The 13,006-nt window shown below is 38.6% G+C and overlaps 1 protein-coding gene across 1 annotated transcript in view; it reads right to left on the bottom strand.

The window, feature by feature from the left end:
* Positions 1 to 13,006, bottom strand: part of TAFA5 (TAFA chemokine like family member 5) — a gene marked incomplete at its 3' end in the record, with an annotated part of 414,395 nt that overhangs the window by 41,150 nt on the left and 360,239 nt on the right. The window contains exon 3 of the mRNA XM_082487711.1: positions 12,764 to 12,891. Coding sequence (XP_082343837.1) covers positions 12,764 to 12,891 — 128 coding nt within the window. The remainder of the gene's footprint in view (positions 1 to 12,763; positions 12,892 to 13,006) is intronic.

Genomic DNA, 13,006 nt, shown 5'->3' with positions numbered 1-13,006 from the left:
ATATTTGACATTGCCGCACCACAGAATATATAATTCCTTTGTGGCTGGAACAATTACAAGAATTGTTCTGTAAGAGAAAAACACACTCTCAAAAGAGATTCTCAGGACTTCATGGGCAAAAAGGAAAAGGGGTAGGAAGAAAAAGGAAAAGAACAACAAGAAGCCCTCAGGGATACTGGCCTATGTGGAGATTTACCAATTCTCACTTTATTTCAAAATAATTAGTTGGTCGTTTTATTATTTTTAATGATTTCACGCCTATAGGAAGTGAGTTCATTCTAATTCAGTCTACAGGATGCATAAGACTGATGTAATACTGAAACGAAGCCTACCATCCATCCATCCCCTTTCAGTCACATAAAAGAAGATGAAATATTACTCCACAGTACAATTCAATGACAAGTTTCTGTGACCAGTGTCTGTCTGGCTGAACAGACAACTAATTTCTGTGAGAAAAATTAAGGCTGTCTGATGACTCAAAGCAATCGCAGAGTATCACAATCTACCTCTCATATGGTTTATGAGTTATTCCACTATGGCTTCTATAAAGATGGTTAAAAAATAATCAGAACATTAGAACTTGTAAAGACCATTCAGTTAATCTATTTCATATCCTGCCAATACAAGACTGATCCCCACAGTACTCTTTCTAGGTCTTTGTCCAAGCTAGCTTTGAACTCAACAATCGTTGGAGTTTCCAGCTCTGAGAAACTATTTCACAGCGTAATAGACTGAACTGCTAATTTTTTTTCTCCTAAATTTTTCTCTATCCATACTTTCGTCTCTGCAGGCCATCTTATATGCTTCCTCTTCCTCTATGATTTTACAATGTTGAATTAGTCATGGATTGTTACTGGCTTCATCCCTGTCTCCCCTATTAGCCACCATTTCAGTCAGTTCAACAAATTTTTGTGCTTTATGTAACTCCACACAGACAATTCTACATGTGTTTGGTTGTTCTTTGATTTTCCTGTGGGATTAGGAAGAGTTTTAACCTACGTTTTCACAGAAGCTATCATCGCTTACATTTTAACTCCTCCAGGGACTTTTACGCTATCTTTCAGTCTTTATGGGTATCCTTTTAAATTCCATTTAAGTCTTAACTTAGTCAGACTTTAGTTGCCAAGCTTCCACCCAAGGCAAATTGAAGTAAAATAATTTTGGGGGCAGACAGAACAGGACACAAAGATTCATAAATGCCGGAGACGTTTCAGAGGTATTCAGAAATACCTTGGTTTGAGAAGCAAAGCGAATAAGCTCTAACACTATCTGAAATGAGTGTTTCAGCCTTAAAATATGCCTGAGTCCCCAGAGGACTTCTAATCTGCTACCAATGCTCAAACTACGCCTAAGTCTGTACATCTGTACAGCTCTGAGTCCAGCACAAAAACATAACCAAGGGAGAGGATTACATCTCTCAGGTCTTACACATATAAAAATAAAAAAAATATATAAAAAAGCAGCAGTAGGATCAGTAGTCAGCGCTTCTTCACGCTCAGAGGAGTTCCCTTCTTACCAGGCCACAAACTTAGGTTCCTTTTTACTTATTTTTGCTATCTGGACCCAATGGTCTTGAATTGCTTTCCGCACAAGAGTTTCCAAAAGGACTGCAAAGATGCCTCACCTGGGATATGGCCCAGTCTGACAGGTAGTGCGATTTGTGGAGTAGTGTGGCAGCCTACTCTAGATGCTCTGTGGATACTATGTGAATGTCTTTATCTTCTTTCCTTGATCTCTGCTGGGTTGATATGGATCTCAGGCACTAAAGGAGACACCATATGGGACCTACCTGCTTCCCTCCCTAAGTGCATTACCTTCCCTAAAAGGTAAACCTAAATCACAAGATTTAGGGTCTTAACTATTATTTGCATTTGGCCTCCAAAATTTACAACACAATTAAGCCCTGCAGATCTCAGACAACTTCTTTTTAGCTACTCACAGAGATTAAATACTTAATTTTTACTGATAACATGCTTTCCCCCTCCTCCCTCCCCCTTTTATTTTTATGCCTCACTGGTCAGAACTGGCTCCTTGCAAGTTGTGTTTGGCTGTATTATCACACGTCCACTGAGTAACCTGGTCTAGTGGAAGGTATCCTTACCCATGGCAGGAGGGCTGGCACTAAAAGATCTTTAAGGTCCCTTCCAACACAAACCATTCTATGATTCTATGATGATTCTACGTCCAGCTAGGTCTCAGAAATGTTTCTCCAAAAGAGTTTCTCCACAGCAACATCCTGCTTCCTTTCCAACCACCAAAATTATTTCCTTACGGCAATATCTTTCAGTCTTAGGTGAAATCCAGATTTCGTACCTAGAGATGTCTACTATCCATCAGTAGGAATAAATATTTATCCAGAAATCAATCTGTCACCACATTATTCCCAGAGGGACAGCATACAAATTTAGAATTGCCATGTACGTCCTTCCAAATGCATTAATGTAAATGGGGAAGAGTATTAGAGAGCAGAGGGGCTACCTTTAAAATCTCCAATCCAGACAAGTACAACATCCTCCACAGTTTAGGACCCGGGATTGCAAATATTTTATCCCCTACATGTACACCTGTGTATTATTTCAGATGAGGGATGTATTTCACATGCTTTGTCTGCACCTCAGAGGCAACTTTTAGAATACTTTGGTAAGTGCAAATGGGGAGGAACAGCAACGTTAGCTGAGAAAACTAACTAGGTATCCAGCAACAGTTGTTGACAGCCCAACAAGCACTGGAACTACGTAAAGAAGGCATACTCCATAGGTTTTGGCCTAGAAGGATTTGAACTGCTCTGTCTCTGTGTTACTGTGGGTTAATCTGCAGTATTGTAACCAGAAGGTGATGCCGTTGAAAACTTACCTGGCAAAAAGTGATACCTGTTTGGCATCCCAGACATTTCCACAAGCGCTTAGTGCCTGCCCAACACTGAGGTCAGGCATATACAGCCAGACTGGGGTGGGAGAATGGGACTGGGGCAGTCTGGATTTAGATTGCCTTAGGACACCACGAAGCTGCACTGTCAGTTGAAAGAAAAGTTCCTATTCTATATTCTGCTGTCTGATTTTACCATCCCACCCTTGCCTGGTTTTATTTGAGTGAAGGATCAGCCAGTTTTGTTCACTTCCAACCTCCCGTCTCAACCATGCAATGTGACTGTTAATCCCTAATGAAACACAGGAACAGCCCAAGCTTTGGGCTACCACTTTACCGTGACTCTGTAAACTGAATTGTCTTTCCGCATACCCTGGCATGCTCACATGCAAATGCACAGGAGAGGAAGGTGAGAACAAAGGCTCACAAGCAGGAGTTAACTAGATTGAAAAACAGGAAACATTATCCTTTAGGTCTGCAAGCAAGTTAAAGAAACTTACGTGCAGACATAACGCTACTAAGTATGGGAGCTCTATTGCAGATGCTTAAGGAAAATATAGCCGGGGAATATCGGAAAACAGAAGTGTCTGTTATGTGCCTGCCTTCCACAGATTTTCAATAAAGCTTAAGAGCTTAACATCTTTTATGCTTTTGAAACCATTCTTAATAAAATAACATTAGGCCTTTCACAAATCTGTCACTTCCTGGGCCACCTTGACCTAGATCAATACACTCCTGTTAACTGTTATTATGCGCTGTTCACAGGTCCTCCATCAGTACCCTGTGGAAACGGCAGTTTTGAATGTGACAGGCCTTTCTGAATTAATTTTCAAGTATGATTTTAAGAAATAACGTGTCAAATGTATTATAAAAATCCCTGGACTACATAACACCTATTTCATTTTCTTTATTCACTGGTTGTTGTCTTCAGTCCAAGAATTCTAGCTTGCTTTGCATGATTTAACAGAAATCTTTGGGGGTATTCTTAAAAAAGAAATGTTCCAAAATGGATATACATGTGCAACAGCTTCATCTTCTAACACTTGTACCATGAACATTCTCACCGTGTGAAAGGGGTGTGTAATAATTTTAGCATCATTGAAATTCTTGATGTTGATGTGACATACCAGCTTCCAACCATCGTAATTTTCCATTACATGCCCACAAAAAACATGATTTAAACTATATACTCAAGTTCTGTGTTGTCTTTTCCAGCTTTCTTCCTCGTTTGCATTACCAAATCTATTTTTAATTCCATGTGTACAATGTATCCTGTAGTCCCCTTCAGTTCAACTACATGGCATATAGCATCTATTGAATCACTTCTTACAGTGTGTTATGCTACCTACAGTGAATCAAGAAATTGCACAAGTAATCCACAGGGTTGTTAGATCATCTCTCTTTGCAATCACATATTAAATGAAAATTGATTTTCTCATATTCATGCAAGAAATCAGAACCTTCAGACAATGCCAATCTATCATGAAGCGTACACGGTAGGAGTGGGCAGAACTGTACCAACGTGTCTGGTTTAGCAGATGAGGAATGAGGTTTGGTCGCTTAACACAGGCAGTTAGTGAACTACCATCTCCTGCACGGCTTCTAGCTGCCACCCCACAACGGTCCTGGTCTATAGGTTCTATGTCATTTATGCTCACCCTACGCAAGATGTCTTCAATACCCTTAAGTATCTGAACACACCGATGTGATAAGTTGAGAAAACTAAATCCCATTTAGAATGTTTATCTGTTATGCTAAGAATCATCAAAACACAAAAAGATCCAATATTACCATTACCAATATGAATGTGGTTTAACTCTTCTTGTTCCCTTTTGTCAATCGCAGTTTAATAATGCACTAATTCTTAACGCGTTAATTTCTTAGACCAGTTGCAATGCTATTTCGCTATTTGGAAAGGCCTATGTAAATGTAAATGGTGACTAAGGTGCTAAACAATAGTAATAAAATCTAGTATCAGCCTCCTCACATCCACTTTTTGATGGGCCTGCAATTTTCCCACACAGAGAACTGAATCATCCATTATACATCTCAATTGCCTATGCCCTGGGCCTTCCATTTTTAAAAGTCAAGTTGGTTTTTTTTGTTTCTGAGGAGATTGATGACAATCCTACCCCCATATAGAAATACAATGTTTACTGATGTACTGCAAAATCATAGGACTCGGAAAGAATTTCAAACTAAAGTATGTTTTTTTTTATCAGGACCAACTTAATAACTTAGGCATTCCTTAAAATGCAGCTTTTAAAGTTTTGTATACACTTGAGCATTTTCAGATGTCCACAATTTATCGGGTGGGTTCACAGTATGACATAGCAGTCAGTGAATTCCCTAAGTTACAGATATGGTTTTATTTACATTTCAGAATTCTAGTCTCAAAGCATAGAAAAAATAAAAACAATCCATGCAGGTTTGGGGTGGTTTTTTGTTTGTTTGTTTGTTTGTTTGTTTACTGAAAACAAACTTTATTCCACAAAACCATGAAACAGATGATTGGAAACTTATTATTATCGCCTGGGGCAGAATCTGCTTTGGTTTACTTACTCAGAGTGACAGTTTGTACTTCAAATGGATCAGAATGTAGCTCACTTCACAGTGAACTAACTCATTTTAAATATAGATTAACCCATATCACAAAAAAAAACCACCAAAATTTATAATTCCTAAGCATTAATCAGTAAAGCAGTTTTACCTCACTGAATCTAAATCTGTCGTGTCCCTAAATTAGCATTGTAAGATGGGACTGAACCCTGGCAGCAACCTCCCAATATGGATACCAGTTAGAAAAAGGAATCCTGAAAGAAAAAATTATCTCTAGAAAACTTATCTATCTGAAAATTGAGTTTATTTATTTGCATAGGAATTGCAATATCTTTAAAAGAGCCCATGCAGACACGGGTATTAATATTTTCTGTAACTTTATAAAGCACAAGGAAACGTGAGGCTATTATAGCTCCCCATTAAAATCTGAAAATATTTGTTCTGAAAGAGAAGAACAAAAGCTATGTTTCCCTATTTTCTTCCATGGAATTATTTGAGACATTAACAAATTATGATTTCAACTTAGACATTTTACTCCACGTTATTCTTGGAGTAAACTGTGGTCTCTTTTCAGGCAGCGTGAATCACTGAACAGCAGTAGAACCAGTATTCGGCATTCAGGACAGAGGAAGGCACCTAATCCCTTTAAGGTGATTCTTCAAGTTTCTGCCAGCTCCTTTCAACATGAAGCCTCCAAATATCACAAAACCTTTGCTAGCATTTTGGATTTAGGGCTTGAAGAGCAGTTATTTGCCGCAAATAAGTGAATTTTGGTAACAATGATGGAGAATAGAATGGGTGGGTTTCAGCACATTGGTACCACAAAGGAGCGCACAGTTTTGAAAAGACTGTACTAGTTGAAGCAGTACTAATATGCAAAAGAACTTGCACATTACAAAGCAATACCATGGCCCCACTCTATTTAGGTTCTTCAGCTTCATGAAGATTTTATTTCTATTTAGCTTCCTCAGTGCATGAAGGACTTCAGACATGGGGCCATGAAGACCATCCCACCGCTCTACATGTAAGCTTGTCTTGAGCTACTATTCTTCTCTCGTACAAGAATCAGAAACATGACTTTTAACCTCTCTGAGACTTAAGACATCCAACTCGCATGCTAACTTGCTTGGAATTTAACAGAAAGGAATTTAGTTCTGGTACTGCAGTGGTGAACCATGTGTAAATTATGATAACTTTTGTTAATAATTAGAGCAATGGAAACTGTTCAGAGAATAAAAATCTCTTGAAAGCCACGGAAATAAGCAACAGGTTGAATCTAAGCCTTGGGGTTCAAATCTACAGAGTGCACAGTGAAGCACATGGCTACGACATGTCAAGAATTGGTATTTTCTCTCATAATTACTGCCAGTACAACTGAGAAGAATATCAAATTAATAAAAAAAAATATTAGAAGGCTCAGTTGAAGCACTGGACCATGACTAGGGCTGATCCTGTAGATATGCAGTTACATTAGAATGAAATGTTAATTCTGAGTAACCTAGTTCTGGTAGTTCATATGTACAGTCGCACATCCAAATATCATGACTTTTTCATCTTAATACCTGCAGAAGATATTCTGCAGAAGGTGTTCATGTTCTACCCTTTGTCAACTTGGTATATAAATACAAAAGGTAGAACATATAAATTTTTTAACATATGAAAGGTATTTCAGGCTAGCTTTCAATTATGTGGTAGTGGTCTTTGAAAACTTCATTCAAATAGCGATTTCAGGGCCACCCTACTGAGACAGGCATTAGCTCTAGAGGACTCTGTGATGCATAATGCTTGATGAAGCAATGGTCTCAGAGCTCATGAAGCTCTAACTGGCTGACAGCAGGAGTTAAGAATACAGATGGATCTTAGTGACAAGAAGGATAGTGATTTTCTTAAACCAGATTTCTAGAAATCCCAAAAGAAATTTGGAGTGACTATGGCTGAGGATGGTCTGCAAGAGAATGAGGCTGAGTTAATGATCTATTTCAGCACATAAGTATATTTGTGAGAGCCCTTTCTGCTGCTGCTAAGATCTCTCACTAAGCAGTGGCAGTCATGCCATCATGAAGAGGGCCACCCAAAAAAAGAGAAGACAGAGAAGACATTGGGACTCACAACTGTGCATGCATATGGACTTTGAAGCAAGGATGTACTCCTGGTCCCGTAGCTTAAACGTAGCCAAAGATTCTGATTGCCTCACAGTGTTGGCTATGAATGATGGAAGATTCATGATCATAACTTCCTGCTTGTTTCTGAAAGCTATTCTTTGGATTGGGATAAGAGGATACCCAGCCTCCTGAAAAATATCCTCCGTAATCTTGGTCTGTATGTAGCATTCCTGTTACAGTTAGGACAGTGAGGGAACTTGGTAGATGAACTGCTGACAAGTAGATTTAATCTATCTGCTTCATGAATTGACCACTCCTGACAAAGTGGAAGAGGAAACATAATTTGGCATGGCATGCATGCCAGCATCATTCCACTGCTCCAATCTGGTGCTGTCTGAAAGCTTATTTTGGTGGATATTGTGTCCTGGAATGACACAGAACTAGAACTGGCGGGATGTCAAAAAACTTCCAAAAATAGCTTAACCAAATAAAATCAGCTGACCTGTGGAGATATGAAATGCACATTTAGAAACACTCAGAGCTGGAATGTAGGTGAGGCTAAGCACAGGAATGCCGGGGTTACGTGAATATCTAACAACAACATGAATATCACCAATAAGGACATTTATAAATAACAGTATTTTTATTTTTGAGTTACTCTGACTTTCTAAACCTCTTAAAATATTAACTCAGGACTCCCAAGTTCATTATGGTAGGCAGCTAAGGATTGTTAATCTTATTTCTACTGCTGGGGAAACTGAGGCAGAGAGGTTCAGTGACTTACCCAAGGCCACAGAGGGAGTCACTGTCAGAGCCGGGATTAGAGCTCAGGAGTTTCTGGCTCCCAGTCCCAAGCTCAGACCACTAGACCATGGCCTCAGGACATTTCCAGCTGGTCTTCCGTCTAAAAAAAAGTAAATTCTCAAGTATGTTACAAATATGTAACATATATATATTTCTTTTTACTTTGAATGTAATGGTACGAATGAGAACACATTGCTCGTCAGTCAGTGATGAAAAGCAAACCAGTACATTTTATCTGAGTTACCTTTATCATACGTGTGTGTATGATAAAGCTCTGCGGAAAAATCTTGATTTAAATTGCAGCCAATACAAACAGCTATTGTATTTTTCAGGGTAAGGAACAAATTGCCTTTCCAACCCAGCCAGCATGTCATTTATATTAATGGCGAGGAACGCTAAGTTGCTCTGTGTGTAAGTAAACTCTATTAAGAAAGTCGCGTCCCTTGGTGAAGCTAGATCCTTAGTAAATTTTACTAGCTAAGCACTGAGCTCCATGTCAGAGTAATTACACCTTTTATCCACTGTGAGCTCTCTCTTAGCTTCTTCATACTCCGTAATTTCCCACTTCAGCTAATTTAGCAGTAAAATCGCAAAGGTTTTAAAAGGTTAGCTACCGAGGAACTGGCGCATGAATGTTCTGTTAAGCTCCATGCATTGAAATCACATCATGTAGAAGAAGGAATTAATTAAGTAACAATTAGGTAGTGATGGATCATTGACAACACATATACACTTTGGTGCTAAAATTAATCTCCCCTGTAAATCCAATACATTGTGTTTCTTCTCATGTATGCGCTGGCAAGTTTTGTACTTGAAATAGAAAATGGACAGGCCCTTCAGCAATACATTAAAAAAAAGGCATATCTTCTGGCACTATTGAAACTACCTACTAGTTTAAAAAATCATATAGCTTCGTTTTTTTTTTTTTTTTTTAACGAATTGAAAGAGTAATAAGAATAGCAAAAGGAGAAGACATTTTTAAGGCAGGTGATTTTAAAGTAACTGTAAGGACGTTTGTTATATGAAAGCACTTAGTGTGTTGAAAGCGCTAACAATTGTGTAGCATTCTCCTGCTATCTTCTTTTACAAGTTGCCATATTGTTTCCTTGTATTGACAGTCAGCTGCTTAATACATAGATTGGCAGTTAGCCCAGTCAGCCCTCGATTCTAAAAGCCTCTTAGCAGATGAAAAATCTTTGGTTCATTCACACCTTGTAGAAAGGATGACAGGGCAGAAGTGACATCCAGATCCATTTAGAGTATACTTTGAGTCTGATTTTCCTTTGCCTTGCACCTTGTGTCGTCATTTATAGCTGTGCAAAGTGAGCACAAAATGGATATAAAACACCGCTACCCGTGTGAGGAGAGAATTCTGATTTGGTTGCATTATTTCCAGAGGCGATCACAAAAAGTGCCAGGCAGTAAAAAAATCTGGCTCTGCATGGAAAGTCTAAACAATTTTGACACAAAGCATAAAGTAGCAGCAGCGCTTTCCGAACAATTTATAGAAATTGCATGTTTGCTTTGGAGCAATAGGTATTTTCATTTGCTGTTTGCTTGGTATTTTCATAGAAAAAATACTAAATGGTAAACTCAGCTACAGAAAACGAATCCTATTTCTTCCTTTTTTTCTAGTATAAACGTATTTAACTGTGAGTCCTAAAGTATATTCTCACGTAAAAAGGAACTCATGTCCTATGTAAGATCTCCACTAGTTCTGCCTTTCCACGTGCTACTTCTAAACCCGGCACTGAAAAAGTTACACTTCTACCCATCCTCCTGGAATCGATGCCAAAGCTGGCAGTATCACAACAGCTGGTCTCAGTCCATCAGAGTTCAATACTGTTCTGGCTTTAGTATGGGTGGCAAATTATTGTCTCAGCATCTACCAAACAGTGACATCTCTGCTCTATGATCTACCACCGCTAGGATAGTGCAAGACCTTCTGCCAAGTATCTTCAAGATACAAACTAATACTAGCAAGAAAGGCCTGCAAACATTAGATTAACAAATGTGTGTCAACAAAACTGATAGTTAACAAATTAAGGACCTAATCTGGCTGTCACTGGAGATGCGGTCAAGAATTATTTCTACTTATTAACAGGCATTTAGTGTATAATAATTAATTCAATAAGTTTGGACCTTTATTTCCCTATACTACTTGGTGGCCATTTTTCTGGCCCTTCCCAGCCAGAAATCCTTCCCCTTACACTTACATGCCATGATGGGACTGGCAGCTCAGGTGTGTTGATTAGGAGCAGAACTAGAAATTACTTGACTGCATCAGCAGCTGTTGACCTAAGAGTACCGCCACAGTAAAAAATGCCTTTTGGTGCTTCTGCTAGAAATTTTCTTTTCCTTTAATCACAGTCATGCACTTCATAGAGTCATCCTAAGACAGTTCCCAAACCTATTACCGTTGCCCAAAGCTTACCCTTCAACCAGGTGGCTAAAGAACAAATGAACATTTTTTCCTTCTTCCTGTTTTAGTAATACTGCATTATAGACTGGGGGTTCATGGGCTTCCCCCCCCCCCCCCCCTTTTTTTTTTTTTCTTTTTTCCCTTCCCCTTCTGGATTCAGTGCTTCTTTAAGTATTCTGAGTTGCTAGTCTGGCTTGACTGAAAAGTACTGTGTGTTTGTTGTGTGTCTGCATGTGTGATACCAACTGTTGAAGACTGCTTGATGTTAGATGAGGGCTTATGCTCAGAGCGGTTCTACAGTTGGCTCTCCGGCAGAATCTCTCCTCACCAATGACAATGATGTCTCTGTGTGGGGGAGAGTCTGTTTTATAGTATTACACTTGCCACGGCCTTAATTTTACTGATGGTGCATGATTATGATTTCATTTACGTTAATCAAAATCATGAGTCATTCCATTCATGTCAACAGGATTAAAGAGCTATACAGACAAGTAAGAGTTCCGAATCAGGCTTCTGGCGTTTAATCTGAAAGGATATCTGAAAAACTTCATTAAAGATAGATACTGAAGGATAGATCCTCTGCTTACTTTGCATTACTCAGTCATGCCATTAGCATAAAACATCAAATAAAGAACTATAATGACAGCTGGCAATGTGTCACAGCACAGGGTTTTTCCGTTTACCTCAGGTACAGAAAATACCCCTGAATTAACGAGATTTAAGATAATATTTCAAGTATGACAAAGTTACCGTCTTAGGTCTCCTTGCCCTTGGAAGTTGGCATTAATGTTTCAAAAACTGATTTCCTTCCTTTGTTTTTTTATGTCACTCTTACATGATGTGAATGCAAAAGATCTAAAGGCGAACAATATTTAAGTAAGACCTCAGAGACTGAGTTAAGTTTTATAGCCCTGACCGTAATGAATATTATGTCTGGTAAATACAGAGGCATCAAAACACTGATCACAATTCATAAAGTTTGCTTTGTAAGTATCTCATAAAGCCCTATCAAATCTTCCTTCTTTTTAAAAAGTGAAAAACATGTTAATTTTCCAAAAATATAGGCATTCTAAAACAATAAAAGGTTTTGTACTGGTGTCTGTCTCCTGCTCAGACAGAGATATTGTGCAGGGGATGATGGGCCTTAATTTAGTCCTCACTGATAAGTACTTCTAAAGCTAAATATTCTTGAAATTGCACTTACTTAAATTACACTCAAGCTCCAGGTAAATCTGAAACAAAGATGGGGGGGGGGGGGGAGGGGGGGATCATTTCAAGAGGTCTAGCAAGCTATCAGAATATTGCTCTTCAGATTTTTTCCATTTTTGAAGTCAGAGAATTATTGGCATTTGAGAACATTTTCTAGAAATCTGCTTGATATATCACAGGCCCTAGAAACTATTCCTGTCATATATACTCTCAGCTTCACTACAAGCACATGCCCCAAGACAACAAATCACAGTTGAGGGTTTTATCAACAAACTGGGATCAAAAGGAAGCTGAAAGAAGGGAAAGTTTAGTGTGTTTTATATAGGTCTCACCGATTGTCTCATTGAAAACTAAAGATCTATCTGTGCATCTCGCTTTGCCAGTACAGTGGGAATAGCAAAAATATTTTCTCCCCTATTCCCAATGAAAGATTTCGCCCTGCTAGACCATGTGTTCAGTTTTATACCCTACACTTCCTCAGCATAAGAAAATTCGTGTACAGTGAAGCAATAAGATACTGTCTTCAGGCTGAATACAAATGTTAGTTAAACCACTGGTGCCTTTTAAGAAAACCTTGATATGTTTTCCACTCTTAGAAACTGTGGGAATTAAAAATTTTTCTTGCCTTTGTGATAACATTGCTGTGTATATCAGTAAGCACACTTGGGCACATAGCTTAATTTATAAGGCAAGAGACTTTACATATCTGTGCCGAATAACAATTAGAAATCTCATCCTTTGTTTTTCAATAAACTAAAGCGAATGAGAAACTGAAGAAATACAGAACAGAGAAGTGGCCTACCGTGGTTGTCTTTATCCGTCCTCCTGGTTGTGTACAGGTCCAGCCTGATTTATTGATTAGCAAATCACAGCCTTCTCCTTCTAAACACGGAAGCATTTCACACCACTGTTTTGTTTTGATAATTCGTGCTATGGAACAGAAAAGAAAAGAAAAAAAAACAACCAAAACAATTGGCAGGAGAATTCACATTTCACTTATCTCTAAACACTTTCTCATTTGAGTTGTCTATTTTCATCATCTGAT

This window comes from Vanellus vanellus (assembly GCF_965231255.1).
Source record: "Vanellus vanellus genome assembly, chromosome: 1".
NCBI lineage: Eukaryota > Metazoa > Chordata > Aves > Charadriiformes > Charadriidae > Vanellus > Vanellus vanellus.
Note: the sequence above shows the minus strand (reverse complement) of the source record. Positions and strands in the feature narration are given on the sequence as shown.